The sequence below is a fragment of the Cygnus olor genome, chromosome 21 (genome assembly GCF_009769625.2).
Source record: "Cygnus olor isolate bCygOlo1 chromosome 21, bCygOlo1.pri.v2, whole genome shotgun sequence".
In the NCBI taxonomy this organism is placed as follows: Eukaryota; Metazoa; Chordata; class Aves; order Anseriformes; family Anatidae; genus Cygnus; species Cygnus olor.
Window position 1 is genome coordinate 8,078,011 of NC_049189.1, and position 19,575 is coordinate 8,097,585.

Consider the following 19,575-nt stretch of genomic DNA (forward strand, 5'->3'; position numbering starts at 1 on the left):
GTTTGTTTGTTTTGGTGTCCGTGTGTTTTTCCTCCACCATCTCTTTTGTTTTTTTTCTTTTTTTTTTTGACAGTAGTTGGCACATATCAAAAATTAAAACACCTTTGACATCATCCTGAGAAAAACAAGCATGTAACTTCAGTGTTTAACAACTATTTACAACACAAAACAAACATAAACAAAGATTAGCATTTACTCTTTTTTTTTTTTTTTTTAACCAAGTGCCATCCCCACAGCACCTCGGTCCAGCCGCCGCAGCGCCGTCCCCAGGCAGGGCTGCAGCTCTGCAGCACCGACGAGTCCCCAGCCGCCGCCAAGCTCCCCCCTCCCACGGCACGGCCGAGGGATCACATCCAGGCGCGAGGTGTTTTGTATTTTTTAATAAAGTTTGTAATCCAATGGACACACAAAACAAAACTGCGCTGAGAAAACAGTTCCATAAATTAATAAGTGTTAGGGGAGGTGAGGGAGAGGAGGGTAGAAAGTCTTTGTACAAGTGTATAACACTTCCACAGCTCATGAGACGAGGGAGGGGAGGTCATGTTTAAATGAAGCGCACTTACAAATGAGTGACAATACAAAGTCTGAGTATGAAAATAAGATTTTCTCTGAAAACACATTTTTGGCACAGATTAAAAAAAAATGTATGTTGTGGGGATTTGATTTTTTTTTTTAAAGTCAGTATTATATATATTTATATATATTATATATATATTTATATATACACACACCCACTGAGTTCTGCATATCCCACCAGGAAGGAAAATAGCTCTCCCTTTTGTTTTGCTTTTTGTTTTTTGTTTTTTTTCAGTGTAAACTGTACATCCCAGATGAAGAGAAGACGGCTGCAGCAGGGGCAAGTGGAGGAGAGGAAGGTTCACATCCAGAAAAAAAAAAAAGAAACAAAACAAAACAAACAAAAAAAAACAACCAACAACAAAAAAAAAGATAATGTGTGAAATGATCCTTGACCCACAAATTTCAGCAGAAGTTCCCAGGTCCTGCGTTTAGTCCACGGCGCGTGTTAATGTGTGTCAAGACATCCAGAACGTCACAGCATGTCTCCAACTGTGCAAAGGTCCAAGTCACTAATTTAGTGCAAAGGCAGTTCAGGTTCTTTTTTATTTATTTTCTTTTTGTTAAAAAAAATAGCCATCCTTTATTTTCCCCAAAAGGAGGCACAGAAACCCAATACCAGTCCGCCTGTTGAGTGCATCAGTTGTCCATAAGCTAAAGCAATATGTAAACATACAAGGTAGCAGAACTACTACCCAGCAACAGTTTGATCGAGGCCTGTTAGGGCAGGAGGCTGGTAGTCTGGCAGCATTTTCTTGTTTCATTACTTTCGCTCTCTTTTTATTAATTTTTATTTATTTTTTTGTGTGTTTTTGTGATTTTTTTGTGTTTTTTTGGTGGTGTTTTTTTGTGTTTTTTTGTGTTTTTTTGTGTTTTTTTTTTTTTTGCTGCAGGGCCTTGGAAAAGTCAGTAACCAGTAAACAGCTCATACCGACGCGATGACAATCATAAGGTGAGGAGAGATGTTCGAGATGCTGGCGAGGAGGTCGGGGGCTAGGCGGGACAGGTGGCTTTCCGAGAACTCGCAGGGTGGGAAGATCTGCAGAACGTAGGCAGGCTGCAAGGGGAGAGAGGAGACGCGGGTGAGAAACAAAGCAGGGAGCCCACCCGTCCGGCTGCGGCGCAGCACGACCCGAAGGGTAGCAGGTGTGAGTGGGGCAAGGCAGAAATTCAGCTAAAGGTTTGCAAAAAGGCAGCCTCCGCTCTCCCCCTCTGCTGGACATCTTCGCTTGGATTTTAAAGGTTGCCCGTGATTCTATCAAAGCGAGTGAGTGACAGAGCGAGGCCTGAGATTCCACGCCCCTTCTTGTTTTGAAAAGAGGGAAGTTACAGCTTACGTAAGCACACAAATACCAGCTGTGCTGGCCTAAAATGCTTTAAATTGAACACTCAGATGACTTTTGGTGCTCTGAAAGCACCATAAAACAGTGCACGTGTATTAAAAAGGAGAAGCTGTTGAGTGAGGCAGGTGCGGTTCCCAAGGCAGGGAATTTCTCCACAACAGGGCCATAATAGCTGGCTGATTTCACCATGAAGCACAGAAAATTCCCATTTTTTATCATTTCAAGCTTATGTTTCAGTGGTTGCTCTGAGCACTGACCACTTAGTCTGAGGGGCTGTTTACCCAGAACAGATTAAATTTGATTCATTGAAGCAACGCATCTGGAATAAATGCTCCAAATTAGCAAACCCAAACATTTTGTTGTTATGCAGTGACAAGCAAGAAAACACCAGGTGCTCTGGTATTTATGCAAGGAAGAAGCGAGGGCTCTACTTTCAACACAGAAAAAGAGCTGGAAAAAGGTTTTGTTTTCTTTTCAGCCAAAGATGTAGGGCTGTGAAGAATGAAAACAGTTTGTTTTTTTTTGGTTTGCATTCAGTAATTATATCGGTGTGCTGCACTGCATTTTGACTAGTGATGTAACAAGCCAGCATGGTAAATGTGGAGGGTTTGTTTCAGTGATAAAACAAGGCACCCTAACTACAACCTCACGTAAAGACCTGGGGGGGAAGGCTGCAGGTCCCACTATCTGTGCATGACTTCGATTTAGTTTACCCACAAAGTTTCACCACTTTCCTTGCCAATACCTGATTAGAGCCAGGGTTGGGAACGTTGATGATTCCTGCAGCTTGTTTAGCCTGCAGGTAGCTGATGAACGCAGCCTTAAGTGACTCAGTCTGATTCACTACATCTTCCTGGTCTCGTCCGCAAGGCAAGGCCAGTAACAGACAGTAATCGCTCTCCACCTGGAAAGAAAATACAGCAATTAAGTCAAATGTTTGCTTGGAACAGGCCCATTCCTGACGTACATTCATTATCTGTAAGCCCTTGGTGGAAAATCCCCTCTTTGAACTCCTTCGAAGTTCGTGCGGGTGTTGCGAAAGATGTGCCGACAGCTCGGCCAGCGGGGAGATGGCAAATGGGACCAAAACGACTCGCTTCTGTGGCTCCCACCTTCCACACCACTCCGCCAGGTCAGAGCCAGCAGAGTTTGTTCCATGGTTGAAGGACGGGTGACTTTTCAAAGGTAGTTTCCTGACTCTTTTCTCTCACCTGAATGCAGAGTGACCACCCGCAATCTGCATTACACCCAGGGCCAAAAGAAGTACACAGCTATTACCAGGATCCCAAAGCAGCACGAACCGAGTAAAAAAGGTAGAAGCGGTGTGTTTTGCTAGGTTTCTCTTCCCGAGCAGGCAGCCTCGCCCGCCCCCAGCCCCGCCGCCCGCTCCGTACCATCATCCTGCGCGCGACGCCCTCCAGCTGCGAAGCCTCCAGGCGCATGCGCTGCGCGATCCTCAGCGGAGGGCCTCCCTCCGGCGCGGGCAGGGAGCGGTGCGCCAGGACGTTGTTCCCAGAGACGAAGTGGAGCTGGACAGCAGCCGTGTCGTTTTTTAGCGCCAGAAGGCCCTGCCACACAATTGGGTATTTCTGCAGAGAGAGGGAGAAGAAATCTTAGCACGAACGAACAAAAGGAACTCACAAGAAGCGCTTTCCTCTGTTCAAGAGGGATCTTAATTGTGACGGAAACCCCATCTGAGCTACTCGTTTGCCTCTAATACTTTCACAGGCAATTATGACACCACTGCTTTGTTCTAAGCACTTGGCACTGATGTAACATCTTATCGCCCTTCGTACGCGCCAGTCCAGGCTTGGGTTAGGCCCTGCTAAATCAGTAACTCAGTCCTTTTACTTCCAGCTGGCCGCGATGCCTGGGTGGCTCCCTTCATCATAACATCAGAGCACTTCCCAATCTTTCACAAGCGATGTCAGCCTCCCACACAGCGCGAGTCAGAGCAGGACTCTTACCAAATGTTATTTTCTCTTTTACAAATGGAGAATTTAGAAACAGCAGCACCAGGAGAGTTGCTCAAGGTTACACAGGAAATATGTGGTGCTGAACATGACTCTCGGCTCCTGGTCAGCGCTCTCAGACATGCCTGTTCCTAAGCCATCTCCCTCCTCTCTGTCTTCCTGTTTCTAGCCTTTGGGAGGGTGTCTTTTTCTTTAAATAAAATACACCATCACTCTTTCTTTTCATCACCTTCCCAGGAGCAGCTGACTGTAAAAATGATGCAGCACTGCCTGCCTGAGCCTGCAGGCTGTTTGAAACATGAGTGAGAGAAGCATAAGCTGCTCTCACTCCGTTCACCACGGCGTTAATGGCACGTTGAGGCTCCAGTAAATGCCATGTAAATGTGAACACGGCTAAGAATTCACCGGGGACAGGAACAACCCAGGAAGCAGACGGATGAGCACATTCTCCACATCTGAAGCATCTGATGCAAGAGATGTTAAATTTTGGTGCCACACATGAGGGGAGCTTGGCAGAACCTCACTGATTATTTCTCTCCCGACATTGAGCAAAGAGCGCACAGCTCCTTGGCCAGAAGAAGACGATGGAGCGATGCTTACCGTTAGAAGCTGAACCATATCCACAGGTCTCTGCGAAACAGGGTGAGGAGACGGATCCTGTTTCAGGGCGGACTGGGGCTCAGGGCGGTTGAGGGACAGCCCTGGTGGGGCCCCAGGGCCCGACGTCGTCGGGATGAACAGCGATTGCTTGGGAACTGCCTGAGGTTGGTGTGGTGATGGAAGCTCCTGTTTCATCGAAATGGCAACAGGCGAAGGGTAGGAGGTCTGGCCTGTGTCCGCTTGTGCCCTCTGCAGGTGGACGTGAGGGTCTATCGGCGCTGCATGCCTATTTACAGTGGGGTGGTGACTCTGTTCGGGCCCCGCTGCCGGCGGGCCCTTGGGGTCCTGGGAGATCTGCGGAGTCTTGCTGCGTCCGGGCTGGCTGGGGTGCGAGTGCTCGCCCTCCGGGAGACCCTGGGAAGCAGGCGGTGGGGGACAAAGGAAACGTTTCAGGCCGTGGGTGTATCAGAGCTTGTTGGTTCACCGATAAGGCTGCCAGGACACCATGTGAGTACATCTCCACACCACTGCACACACCTGCCCTGCTGCAGCAGTGCCTGGGCCAGCCTCCCCTCCCCAGGCCAGCAGCCCTCGCTCACACCTGAGAGCTGTTATCGCATCCCCCTGGCCCTGCTCTGCAGCCCTGACCATGCCATCCATCCCAGGAAGCTTGTCGGACCCATGCGCCACCTTGATGCTGACAGTTCTCCCCCCAGGACCTCTTCCTCTAGAAACCCCCAGGCAGGCATCACACTTCCTGGTTTTTTGAGTCCTAGAATGGTTAACAAAACACGTTTCTTTACTTCAACCCCTATTTCCAAAACAAAAATGAGTCCTCTAGTGCTTTTGGGGACAAACTTAAATTGGGCTGGGAGACTGTACCCACACAGAGAGCTCAGCTCAGCTCCTGTGATCATGCAGAAACGCACTGGGGCTGCCATGAACTCACAATGTTTGTGATTTCAGCAAGAGAAGGAACAGCCACATTTCTCACCTGAGACGGGGTCATGCTCCGGGAAGGCAGCCCGATGGGCGACGCGCCCGGGAACTGCGGATGCCCGAGCTGCGCTGCCGTGTGGTAATTCCTCATGTCGCCGTACACAGACCGGTAGTCATGAAAGGAGCTGCCCGCGGGGTGCATGATCTGTACGCCGTGAGGTACCACCACCGGCTGCGTCAGCGGCAGCCCAGGGAGCTGGCTGCCGGAAGGGACGCTGAGGAGCCGGGGCTCGCTGTGAGGAGAGTGGGCCATCTTGCCTTCGGAGGACTTGGGCGTCTCTTTCCCAGGCTGCGGGGTCTTGCTGACAGGGGGCGTTTTCACAGCCCCTTCGGGAGTTCGGGATTGTCTGGTTTCCGAGTGGTGCTCGCCCACTGCGGCCATGTGGGGGTGCATGATCATCCTCACATCCCGGGGGACGTTGTACTGGTCCAACCTGATGCTCGTGGGGTGCATGCGGTAATCCGGCTGCATCACCAGCACGTCGGGCTGGACGGGGGCTGGCCCCCTGCACACTGTCGTGTGGTGGTAGTGCATCTCCTCCTCGGGGGGATGCTGAGAAGACAGAGGGGGCATGACTATGTCTCTTATCGGCGCTGGCTGGGGTGTGCTGGATCGCTGAGGTTTAATTTCTATCTGAGGTTGCAGAGCGGCTCTGGGGGAGTGGAGCGCTTCTGGGCGTATGCCGTAAGGAATACCGGAGAGAGGAGGGGTGTTCATTCTCACCTCTCCTTGGGACAGGTGGCCCAGGGATACAGTCTGCGTGACGCTGTGTGGGGGCATGATGACGGATTGCTCCGGGTGCATGCTGGATATGTACTGAGGCACAGGGATTCCCGGTGCCAGCATGACCGGTGTGCTGCTTGACAAAGCCGGAGACGACGTGCTGCCAGGATGACAAGCCCGTGGGAACGGTGACGGTGAGTGCCCGCTCGTACGTGGCGAGTGCGGCTCCTGTTTGGTGACCCCCAAGTGCGAAATAGCCCGCTCGGTTGGGGTGCTGGGTCCCGAGCTGACGTGGTTCGCTTCCGAATGCATCTTCCCAGAGAGGGAAGGGTGGTGAGGACTGACTCCAGGACTCAGGTTGGAGGGCTGCAGGTTCTTGGTCTCCACTTTCAGAGCAGCCGGATCAGGCAGTTTTTTGTTCACGACCATCTGGTTGTGAACCAGCACAGGTGGAGTGTTTACAGTCTGCGTGAGGACCTTGCCAGGCTGAGAGGCCGGAGGCTGGACAGAAAGGTGGGCCGAGTCAGACTTCTCCAAGGTAGCGCGCTCTTGTTTGACAGAGGAGATCACGGGTGATGTATTGTAAGGCTGCGTTCCTAGTACCAAAGAAGAATGGGTGGAAACAGTCCCATAACCCGTGGAGGTCTGAGAGCCTTTCGGCGTCGGCTGAGATGGAGTAATAGGCTCCTGTTTAATCTGAGACTTGGATACAGACTGCTGAAACTCTATGTCGACAGCACTGGCTGGGGGAATCTGACTGATCTTTGCACTAATTCGCTGAGGGCCTTCCGTCTTCTGTCCCGAGTAGCTCAGAAGCACAACACCTTCTGACGTGTTTACCCGAAGTCCTGGGCTGGACCCAGTCTCTACAGGCCGATCCTCAATGATAGACATCGATCCCGGATGAAACCTACTGTTGTCATTTGTGCTTGACCTCTGTTTAAATTTTGGTGAGGGGGCATTAACAAGACACGTCTGGGTCTGGGGAGCTTGCTTCACCAAGGTGATCCTCGGAGCCTCCTCTAGGTCAACGCTGTGGGGCATTCTGCTTATAACAGAAGTGGCTTTGGGAGCAATCACAGTACTTATCTTTTCCTTTTCACTGAACACTGGTGCTTCAGCCACCGGCGGGTCCAAAGCGTTAGTGGCAGGAACTGCTGGCTTCTCCTCCGAAACTGGTTTTATGGCCTCTACGGCAGGGTGGAGAGGTGCCTCCTCCAAGCGGGGCGCGCTCACCGGCTCAGTGTGCGTTGTTGTCACATGCGTGGAGGTTATGCTCGTCGCCGAGACATATTTGGGCTCCATGAGAATCTTTCTCAAAGTGCTCGAATTTGTATCAATATCCGAGGCCTTTGTGTCAGGGGGAAGAGCGGGCGGTGGTGTGGAACGGGCACGGGGCTCCTCGTGCCTTACAATCCACTCCGGCACCTTGGCAGCGCTGGAGTGGAGGGGGACAATAGCAGTGGGCACTGGGGTGGGCAGCTTGGCCACGGCTGCTGAAGGAATGGTGGGTACGGCTGCATTTGGGGCGCTTGGCGGTGTGATGGGTGCGTTCTCAATGGGCGACCGTATCTTGAACGCACTCTGACTCCCCTCGTCAACAGGGACTGGGGGGGCAGCCAGCTCCAGAGGAGCCGGTGCGGGAGCTTTGGGAGAGGCGCTGCTCTCAGCGACAGCCTCGGGCACAGTGATGGCAACATCCACGGCTGCAGCCTTGCTGGCGTCGGAAGTGTTTGGCTCCACAGATGCCTGAGCAGCAGCTTTAGGTTGCTTTTCCTCCTTCAAGGCTTCTTCAGGTTTTGCCTTTACTTCGTTGGCGGGGGGAGACTTGCTCTGCACCCTCTCTGGCTCATATGCGTTGACTTCAGTGGCATCACCCTTTCTGCCCGTGCTCCTTTTGCGTCTCTGCCGTGTGGTTTTCTGACGGCCCTTTTCCTTCCGAGCGACTTCAGCCTCCTGTAGGGTCTCGGCCTCCTGCGCAGAGTTTGACGATTCGCTGAAGCTGACTTCTGTGTCCTTGCTCTCCGTCTCCACCACCAGCGGGGCAGAGCCGGGAACCGGCTGCACCGGGGGCTCAACAGCAGCTTCTGTTTCTAGGATGTTGTTCACTGCCTGATCGGTCTCAGGCTCCATTTCCTCCCGAGGTGATGGTAATACCAGTGGCTCAGCCGGGATTTCTGCTTCTGATTCAGCGGGATAGGTGGGGGGTGCAGGAAAGCTTTCCGTCTCCCCAGAAATATCATTGATGATGGAGCCGATAGCTGCTGCCAGCTCCGTTTCACTAGCCTGATGGGCGGGTTTATCTCCTTCCTCCTCCTGACGAACTTCAGACACGTCTGCCGTCGGCTCTTTGTAGGCAGTAATTGACGGAGGAGTTTCGGTGAGTTTTGCAATATTCTCCACAGCCTGCTCGAGCTCAATCTGTTTTGCTAATTGGGCAGCTTCAGGGGATTGCTTTGGCTCCCGCATCACCTCTTTTTCTGTTTCTTGGAATGAATCTTCTACCTCATTCTTAGCAAAATGGGGTGGCAAGATATCCTCTTTTGGGGGGCTTTTGATTTTTGCCGGTGACACCGCCACGGGCTCTGCCTCTTCCTCAGCTGGCCGCAAGGCGCCCTTGACTTCATCAACGTTGAGGCGTATTTCTACATTTTTGAGACACACGGATGCTTTATCTACAACAGTTTTGGTATTTTTATACCTTCCCCTTTTGGATTTCGTAACCTTTTCTTGCACTGGCTTCTTCTCAATGATCTCAACTGTGGGGATTTCTAGCTGGTTTTTCTCTGCATCCAGTTCTTTCCTATCACGTTTCTGTTCGCTTGCTGTCAGTTCTTTCTCAGCTGCTTTTGCTTTATTGCTGTTGTCACTAACACTCGATTCCTGACCGCTCCTTTCAGCAGCATCTTCAGATTCAGCCGAGATATCGGCTTTCGGTTCGTTCTTCCCTTTCTTCCCCTGCTGGCTGGTGGCAGCCGATGAGTGACTGTGTGTCAGCTTCTGGGATCTAGGAGACCTCCAGCCCTCCACAGGCTTTGGAGCTTCCACAGCTTCTTTAGTTTCAGTCTCCTCCACCTCTTGTTGCACCGGTTCTGTCTTTATCGGAGAGATGTCCTCCTCCGGCTTACGGCGGGTTTTTGGAGGTCTTCCTCTTCTTGGGGTTGTAGGAACGGTTGTCACCGTTTCCTGTGGTTCCTTTTCCCCTCTCTTCCTGGTGGATCTAGTGACCTCCACAGAGTCCTTCACAGGAGATGGGCCTTCATTGTCTCCTGTGGTGGCATAGACTGACCGTACATTTCTGCGCCTTGTTCGGCCTATGGGCAAGCTTGGCTCCACGTTTTCTGGCTCTGCAGCAGAACTAGGGGATTTAGCAGCATTCCTTGAAACTTTCTCTGCTTCCACTTTCAATTCAGAAAGCTTCTGCGTTTCCCCACGAGGAGAGCTTGACCTTTTGAGTTTTTCACGGTCAATTCTTTCACTCTTCCTCGTGACGGGCTTTTCTGTGATGCTAGCTGTGGCTGCCTGCACAGGAGTCTTGGAGCGTTTACTCTTGTAAGACTTTTTATCTTTTACAACAACTGGAGGTTCAACTTCCATATCATTGTCAGAAACGGGAGGCAGCACCTCAACAGCTGCCTCCACCTTTTGACTCACGCTAGCATCAGCATTGGCAGAAGGCAGAGGATTTTCTTCCTTAGGTTCAGCAGCCTCATCAGACTTCTGAACTAGCTTAGGTGGAGGTGGAACCGACTGGGCAACTTCAGGTTCTGGATCTACACTGATGTCTCCTGGAGAAAACGAAGCTCCAGGAGTAGGAGGCTTGGTATCCAAGTATGAAGGATGCTCTGTTGCTACAGCATCTTCCTCCGGTGCCAGAGTTGTAGGAACAACTTCTTTACTAGCTTCGATGACTGGCGGAGGTTCAGTTTGCTCAGGTGGTTCAATTTTGACAGGAGCAGCAAGCTCAGGAAAAGGTTTTTGTTCTTCTGCTGTAGAAGCAGGCTCAGATGGTTTTTCTTCTTTTACAGAAGCTGTTTCCACTACTATTTTTTCATTTGCTACCTTCTCAGAAGCAACTGGTGCTGGATCCTGCGGTAAGGCAGCGACTGAGGAAGGACCAACCACTGAGGAAGTTTTATGTTCTGGTTCTTTACTATCAGGAACCGTTTCTGGTGTTTTGGGCCGATTCTCTTTATCTTCCTGTTTTTCCACTTCTTTGGGTTTCTGGTCTTTCTCCTTTTCTTTTTGCTGCATTCGTGTTAGTTCAATAAATCTACTGTGGAAAAGAACGACTGGTTCTTGCACCAAATCAGCTGCACTGTTAGTCCCATCGGAGGAAGATTGTCTCCCATACAATCTACCAGAAATGAAGTCAAGATCATCGTCTTTTCTCTCTAAATGCTGCAGGCGCTTAGAATCCTGTTCAAAGATTGAACTATGCAAAAAACGAGAAGCAAACAGTTCCTGTCTCTCTTGTTCTTCTTCTTTATGGTCTTCTTTCTTATCATCCAGTTTTCCACCTTCTGAATCAGTCCTGATTTTTTTCTTTTTCATATACCAAGATGGAATAGGTCTCGGAGCAGAGTCGACTTTCTCTTTGTCTTTATTATTTCTAAAACTAGCAAATCTTGAATCCCAATCTAGAAAGGACCAGTTTTCTTCTCTGGAGGAAGAGAGTGATTTAGCTCTTTCAAGCAAGGCCTTTGTGTCCGGTGTGATTGTCTTGTCCAATGCGAAAGAGTAAAATTTGTTTCTTTCTAGAGAACTTGACAGTCTTTCCTCTCTTTCACGGAACTTCTCTTCTCTGTCCCTTAATAAAAAAGATAATCTAGAACTCTCTAACAAAGACGAGGCTTTTGGAGAATGGGGCTTGTTTTCACTGTCATCGTCTGAATCTGAAGGCACCTCACCTGGTTCCAGGTCTCGTACAGACCGCTTGCGTATGCTATCTCTTTTGACAATGCTGCTTGGAAAGCTAATATCAACTCTACCAGGTTCCTGTTTCACTTGTGTTTCCCATCTACTTGAGTCATCTTCAGAACTCAGGACAGATAGTTTTATTTTAGCCATTTCTGCCATCTGCTCCCTCCTGCTGGAATCATAAGGATTAAATTTCAGAGAATCCTCCCTCACAGTCATATTGGAGTATGAAAGACCCTTTTCTTCTATTTTAGGTGACTCTTTGGTTTCCTTTAATGGCATTAGCCTCGGAGAATCTAGTGTGTCGTCATCTTCGTGGAAAGGGAATTGTCTGATGCTAGGTGAACAAGATGTCCTCTCAGAGTCTTCACTCACCTGACGAGAACTTCTGTAGTTTCTTTCTCTTTTAGTGCTAATCTCAAAGTCAAATTGGTCAGTCTTTTTCCTTTTACTTGGTGGAGAGTCATCGGTGACATCTTGCGGAGGTTTTCCCACCTCATGGACCAAGCTCCGTCTTTCATACTCATCTACATCTTTCTTTGGACTGCCGAACTTCTCAGATTTTGCTATCTCCATTTCCAGCTGCTGTTTTAACCTGCGACTTTGCTCCATTTGTTTCCTGTAACTTTGTGTGTGGTCAATGTCAATGCCAATTTTCTCCTCTGTATCAGTTGACTGAGGTTTCTCTTGGCCAAGCTTATGGTCAGGTGTGTCTTCAGGAAGACCAGCGTAATTCTTCCTTGCATCCTCTCTCTCTGTTCCTTGTTCATCTAGTAGCTGTGCTTGTTTATGCTGGGGTTTTACCGGATTCAATTTTTTAGAAGGGAGTTCTTGAACTTCTACTGGCTCATCAGCTGCCTCAATCAGCCTCGCCTGCAGATCTAGAGTGGGACGCATGCCAATCCCACCAACATTAAGAGTCTCCTGAATTTCTTTGGGACTAGTAACAGGAATAAGTCTTTCCAGTTTCATTTTTTTAGATTCCCTTTTAAGCATCTCCTTCCTTGGGGGTTTTCTCTCTAATTCTCCTTCCCTTAACATTGTCGCTTCTCTAGATGAAGCTGTTGTATCAAGTTGCTTTTTCAAAGCCATGCGTGTATCCTCCTCATCTTGGCTGCTTCTTTTCGCTTCCAGTTTTTGCCTGTCAGGCTTCAGATTTGCATCGGCAAAACGCCTTTTACGAGCCTCCAGCTTGTCTAAATCCACTGCATTTGCCCCCTCGGAAGGTTGATCTGTCTTCAAGTGCTTTTTGGGTTTCAGTTTTCCCTCCTTATCAACCACTTCTACATGACTGGCAAGGGCTTTCTCTTTTTGTACCTTGGTTCTTACAGGTTCCAGTTTAGACTGATCAGACTTTGTTTGCTCAGCTTGAGATGTCTGTGTTTTTTGCTCAAGAAGTGGGGACTTCATAGTGTCGTTGTCAAGCTTTGTTCTCAGTTTCTCCAAAGCAGGCTGATCAATAACTTTCCCTTCCTTTTCTTTTACTCGGGTCAACACAACACAGGGCATTAGTTCTAGGCGGTTTTTAGCTGTCCCTTCTTTGTCACCTCTCTCTTTACTTTGTTTACTATTACCCTTTAATTTTTCAGGGCTGGGCTCTCTCTCGTTCTCTTGATCTGTTTCAGAAGACTGAGAGCTGGGAGAATGGAGTTTTGCTTTTCGTTTTTGCTTATCAGTTTTCTCCTTTTCTAGTTTTTCTGGCTTTTCCTTTCTCACCAAGCGTTTGTCTTTGTCAACTCTCTCCTGGTCGAAAGCTCGCTCCTTCTCTGTTTTTTCGTTTTTTGCGTAGCGTTCTACGCGGGCTTTGTCAAGCTTGTCGTATCGTGGAGGAGACAGAGAGCTGCAGCTTCCACTGCGATCTGATGATCTGCTGTAGATCCTCCTCTCTGAATCGCTCTGCAGCCTTTCTGATTGTGAGGGAGATGCTCCAGGACTCTGTGGACGCCTGGAGTGCGTTGGACTCTGGCTACGTTCAATTGGTCTCCTCTCGTGATCTCTGTCGCGATCGGATTCAAACCGTTCCCTCTCCCTCTCCCTCTCCCGTTGCCTGTAACTGTACTCCCTTATGTCCTGCTCATATGGATCGCCCCTGTAATCCCTGTACTCGCGTGGGTCATCGTAGTATCGTGGGTCGTAGTAGTCTCCTTGGTAGGGATCCCATTCTGCATAAAATTCTCTGCCTCGAGCTGGATATTCTCGTCGAGGATCTTCAGGATATGTCCCAGGAGTCCTAACAGTCTCATAGTAAGTACGATCAGGGGCATATTCATAAGATCCTCTTCTTTCATCTCTGCCAAAAATAAAAACAACAGGGTGATTAGTTTTCCCTCTCAACCAACGTACTGCAGTACTGCCTTCTATGCCAAGCAGGGGGATAATTTTACAATAATTTCTGTATATGTGTATCAAGGCAACTGTATACAGCTGCATAGAGAGATTTAACAACAATGAATCAGCGCACAGTGGATTAAATGCTTTGTTAGCTTCAAACACTGTATGCCCTTAATTGGTCATTTAATGACAGCTTTGCCAAGTATCTTTTCGTCAGCCTTACTGCTTCATTTTTGCCAAATTCAAATGCTGCATTAAATTAAGGTAAAACCTGCACAGCACCTGTGCAAACACACAGCCTGTCATGGTGGAGAACACCCTACCTCAAGAAGCGGAGACAGTCTCTACCTACCTCTGAAAACACGAGTCAAGTCAAAATTCAGAGTTGGAACCTCTCCGTGGCTAAGCAGTGAAGTGGTAATAAGATTTCTTTAAAAATCCTAAACTCTTTAAGTGATCTTTTAATTCCAAAATTAACTCCTTTACTGCATGTGATATGCTGACATTGCCTATTTACAGACCAAGTCAACAAAAAAATCAGCCTGTTCGTGAGAGCAGGTGAATTCTTAGGAAGCACTTAGCAAAATTTATCAAGCAACTTGATACCCCAAAAAAAATCTTGATACCCCCGAACTGCAAAAATAAGCCATTTCTAACACTGAACATGACTCTTTGGCATAAGGGGTAGTATACACGGGAGGCACAGAGCTGGTATTCCCATTCTCCACCATTACAGCGCATTTTACATGCTCTATTTCACATACCCTAATTTAGCTTCATAGTTTATGTTTTATGCTGAAAGCTGGTAGCTTCCACATTGTAAGAAATGTACAACAAAACAATAATACACAAAGAAATACAGGGCTTAACACCCACCAAAGACAAAAAAAAAACATTCTGCAAGCAAAGTAGGATGTTGTGAAAGGCAGCTGTCGGTAGATGGATATGAAAAAGGAGTTGCCATGTTTGTTAACTTTTCATTTTAATCAACAAATACAAAAACAGATTCAAAATGCACCATTTGTATTTAGTAACAATTTGCTGACAGAAACAAACGAGAGACTGGCTACTCCACACGTCCAAGCAGTCTCCTCCACATCTGAATAATTTATGAACTATTAAGAGGCTCATACAATAAATGGCCCTTCTGCACCTCACATCGCTCCACCTGCACTCTGCCCCTGAAGTCATCGCTTCTTCAGGGCTGTTGAGTAACAGGCAGCTTTGAACAGTTGTGATATTACAAAACTCAACCTCACACAAAGATATTCCAAAGACATTCCAGCCTCCAGCCTCCCACTCAAGAAATCCCATTTATATTCTCACAGCCCACGGACTGTGGAGAACTGGATATCCTCAAGTTCACATCGGTCTATTCAGTGTGACACACTACATGATCTGGGTTTTGTAGTGGCTGTGGAAAAGAACACTTCCAGATTTTCTGAAGGCACACACAGTACTCTGGTTTTGGGAAGATCTGAGATTAGTGCTGTATTAACCTGGGGATATTATTCTATAATGTAATCATCAATGCATTCTCTGAAGTTAAAGCAACAATTATTTTTCTTTGGGTCCTACTTAGACTGGGTACAACCACAACTTAAGAGAACCTGGTTAGTGCAGTTCTTAGCATCATTGCTATGGACCATGAACTGCCAGAAGGAGCTTGGAAGACTGGAAGTTGCAGAATGACAAGACACACTGCAGAGCTCGCTCAATCACTCCGTGATTCATTACTCCTAAGTGTCTAGAAATGACTATGTGAACATAATGACAGAAAAGGAAAAACAAGACTAGCATGTACCCAAGTATCAAGTTGTTCCAGAAAGTGTACAACTCAGAATTATTTCACAGCAAAGACAAGCCCAGCTGACTTCTGTGCATTAAAAGACATCTGAAAATGCACTACTCTTTTCTCAATTTGGTGTTGTTCAGAGGAAATTACTGCTGACTGCTTGCTGGCACATCACAACATCTGGCAAAAACTGGGGAATGCACACATTTATTTCCATTATGCAAATCCTGATTGCCAATTTCTAAACCCTCTTCACTTTTAAATCTGGCAATTTTGCATGTATGTTAGTTCAATCTATTTTGCTATAAAAAAACATTAAATTTATCTAGCACACAGGTACAATCAGTGTCACACTGGGCTTATTCGTAGGTGAAACAGAACCCTAACAATTAAGCCAGCCTCTGAAGGTAATAAAAATGCAGCCCCACAAAAAGAAAATGTTTTGCTTTTCAGCCTTCACCACCGTCACTAGTAATAAAAACACTGATGTTCTATTCAGTCACTGGAGGGAAAAAAGAACAAAATGCAGAGTGCTTCTGTGCTGGCTGCTTTCAGCCAGGGTCTGCAGGCATAAGTGACCATTCAGGGGGAACACAAGCCTTTGCAGCCTACAAAAAATGGCCAGACACCAACGTGACAGATGCTGCAGAAGGACATCAACACAGAATACATTTTTCATGTCAAAAAAAAAAAGCACCCTCAATTGTATTTTATTGTTTATCAAGTTAACAAACTAACCTCTTGAAGGGAGTACGTGGAAGACTAAATTTTACTCTGCTTAAGAGATGAGCAGCAGTAGCTTATCAGACTATATACATAACCTGATAATATACACATTACTCCTGAGGGTATGGGTTAAGGCATTACAGATAAACTATTCTTTGCATTCTTAGCAAATGATGAATGACTCACAGCTGTGTCCTGATGACCCATCACCGTAACCTAAATACTAAACATACATCATGCAGATGGCTGAAAACTCCACCTAAATACAAATTTTAGTTACCAACTGCACTTCAGATGTGTGATTTCCTGCCTGCCTTTATCATGTGCAGCTCAAGCCTGGCCAACCAAGTTAAAAAAAAAAAAAAAAAAAAAGTTGAGAAGGTAAAACACACAAATAGAATATTTTAAATAAAATATTAAAAAGAAGGGTGAAGCTGATAGGAACAAAACCAAATGTTTGTTTAATGATTATAGCCTGAAAAAAAAGTTTAATTGTGCAATGCTGGAAAAGTAAGAGACTGCAATAAAAGTATTAGACACATGCCTTCTTTCTGCCAGCATTTCATAGAAGTCTCTGATATCTTGACCCGTTTTCTCCATGGAATGATAAAATGCCAACTGACTTTCTCGATTTGCAAAATCCACCTGAAAAATAAAAGGTAAATCACGTTCAGTGAGAGAAGCAACCCATTTTAACATCATTTCACCATCTGTTGCGGAATCTGAACACAGGAGCAGAACTGAAAATGGGGATGATACTCTTTAACGAAACTGATTTAATGATACTATTTAACGAAAAAAGGCCAAACAGTTCTCAGGGCTGGCCCTATGCATCCCCAGGAAAAAAAGACCTTTCCCTCTTAACTCAGTGTAGCCGTGTGGATCTCTATATAATTACCTCCTTGCTGGAGTATGTTGTTTTAGCTGCAAGACCAGAAGCACATGAAAAGCTTCTGTTCAAGTAAGCCAGCAGGAAAAATACACACTATTATCATGGCATTGATGCTTTTAATGCTGCAACTCCATTTAAAGTTCCAAAGTCCCTTATATCTCAGCACGGTGCTATCGGCAGGTCAGTATTATTAATCCATTTCAGACTGCACATTATTTGCCTGGGGTTATATACCAAGGCAACAGCAGGGATGGGAAAGGAACCAAGCATCCTGAATTGCAGCTCCCTATTCTAGCTGCTTGAAGATTGGCTGTTTTCTAGCCAAGTGTGACAACATTAAGAAGCTAATGGCATAGCTGGTGCCAAAAATGAAGGATTAAAATGGATTTAAGGTAGTGTATTTCACATAATGCAATTTTTTTTAACGTTCTAGGGGCTTTTTGTTGTTTTGATTTTGTGTTTGTTTTTTTTTTTTAATCAGCCTAGACGTTCATCAAACCATAGCAATGGAGAACAGACATATACACATTAAGGGTGTTGCTTATTCCAAAGTTGCTAAGTAGCAAGACCCACGAACACAGAATATGAATTTCTTTAATGGCCACATATTTTATCCCCTATGAAGGCTACTTATATTCAACCACCACACTTAGAAACTATAGTATATCCAACTCCTAACCCCAAAGGGTGTGAAGTTGCTAGGTTAATGCACCAGATGAGAGATTACGCTTGAAATCATTACCCACTCTTCAGGAGAGAAGAAAGGAGGAGAAGAAGATGATTCAAAGGGCTGGCTGACACCTCACGTCCCCACTTAGCAGAACTGATGGGACACTTGTAACAGGTTTTACCACATTCACCCAAATCCAAGAGGACCCTGTCAATGCTTAGTGTTGCTCCAGGAAACACTACTTTCCATCCATTTTTTAGAGCAGTGCATGTTTTCCCCTGTGTGATGAGCCAGGAGCTGCCACCACTAGAGCAGGCCGCATGTTTGGGCAGCCGTGCCCATGCCGCTGCGAGGATGAAGCCACCGTGAGGACGAGGCCACCATGGGCACCAGCAGCTGACAGGCAGCAAGCTGTCGCCTCATGGCTGTGGCCAGCTTGAGCCCTCGGGTTTCACTCTTCAACATAAAAACGGACAGAGCTTGCCTTGGATTCGGGTGAACGAGGCAGTAACACGGACACCAACACTCAGGAGCTTAGAGAGACAAGTTCAGCAAAACAAACGGCAGAATACTGGAAGAGGCTTTGTAGGTAACAGTTCAAGATACCCTAACATCTTGATAAGCCGAGTATAAAAATCGTTTAAGCCTTAGATATCTGGGACATACTTGTCCCACTAAATATTCCTTTTGACTGGCAGTCTGCAAATGCCAGCGTTTAAGGGGTAATGCCTAAATACAATTTGTTTCTTTTTGTTTTGGAGGTCATTCTGCACACCTTAATTTTATTCCCACCGATTTTCCTCCCCTTGGTCTCTTTTACAGCTGCTTGTGCATATTCAATCTCATTGTAGAGAACCAGGGCCATGCCTTTTAAGCGGTCAAACACCACCTGTAAAAAACAAAAAAACAAAACAAAAACCAAATAAGAGCCTCATCCACAGGACTTAATGTCAGTCCCAACAAAATCCTAAGTCATGAGGATACCAGTAAGAAAATAATTTTTAGCAAGGTAAATTTCCATTCTTTTCTGATGAGGCATATTGTTATGAAGAGACAATAAAGGACACGGGACTGCTTTGAATTGTGGATATTGTGGCTTGAGGTATATTATGCCTTTATTTTGTTTTTCTGTATTTTACTTTTATTTTTTTCTCTGGTGACTGAGTTTTGTAGTTTTGCTTTGTTTACTTTTATTTTTTGAAAAATTTTCCAATATGTTTTAGGGGGGAAAAAAGGTAAAGGGAACATTTAATCACAAAATGGAAACAGTTTTTGTTATCACAGTCTGCAGTACCACTCAGTTGCTAAACGCCCAATTTCCAAATATTAGCTTCCTTTAGCAACACAGACTTATTATTCAAGCAACAACAGCTACAATAAAGAATGTCAAAGCTGCAACACAAACCCACACAAATTCTTAAGGAGGCAAGACCCTGATCCTGCGAAGATTTGCACACATTGCCCCACTTTAAGCACATCACTGTCCGACAGAAACGCACGGGACAACTCACATGCTTAAGTCGAAGCATGCGCACAAATCTCTGATGCCTGCTCGCGGCGGGGCTTGGCCGCACGCAGGGAACGTGCCCCCGCTGTGTAATACGGGTATGTTGCATGGTCGTTGACTTTCTCTTTTCTTTCACATACCTGTGTTAGTGTGAGTACCCTAACTGCTTTTAAGAAGTTGCTTTTTGGTTTAATGAAAAAATATAGTCGTGTCTAATTATGTAATTAGCATGCATGAGTATAACTAGGTAATTAGGTTGCTGTTCCTACAGTGGTTAGCATTCTAGATAAATTTTGTTGGGGAGAGACTGTACTGCACAAGAGCAACAAGTGGGTTCCACTACTCGTTATCTCGGCTCACTCCAAACACCAGCAGAGACTGCTCTACGTATCAGATCGACAGGATGCAAAGCTAGAGATCCCTGTAGGCCAAATTACACCCCAGAGAAAATTTCTCTATCTGAGCCATAAAGCCCTGGACAGTCGGGGTTGAAAGGACAGGATGTGAAGAAAGGAAGAC

General features: G+C 46.6%; 1 protein-coding gene across 4 annotated transcripts in view; it reads right to left on the reverse strand.

Moving 5' to 3' along the window:
• Positions 1–364: 364 nt before the first annotated feature.
• SPEN (spen family transcriptional repressor) overlaps positions 365–19,575 on the reverse strand; it is a 66,089-nt gene continuing 46,878 nt past the window's right edge. For 2 of the 4 annotated variants that reach the window (XM_040533751.1, XM_040533753.1), the window contains 7 exons: positions 18,325–18,438; positions 16,532–16,632; positions 5,487–13,425; positions 4,493–4,906; positions 3,314–3,508; positions 2,665–2,823; positions 365–1,633 (listed from right to left, as the gene is read on the reverse strand). In XM_040533751.1, coding sequence (XP_040389685.1) covers positions 1,502–1,633; positions 2,665–2,823; positions 3,314–3,508; positions 4,493–4,906; positions 5,487–13,425; positions 16,532–16,632; positions 18,325–18,438 — 9,054 coding nt within the window. In that variant the 3' untranslated portion in view covers positions 365–1,501. The remainder of the gene's footprint in view (positions 1,634–2,664; positions 2,824–3,313; positions 3,509–4,492; positions 4,907–5,486; positions 13,426–16,531; positions 16,633–18,324; positions 18,439–19,575) is intronic. The other 2 variants (XM_040533754.1, XM_040533752.1) reach the window with 2 other exon arrangements.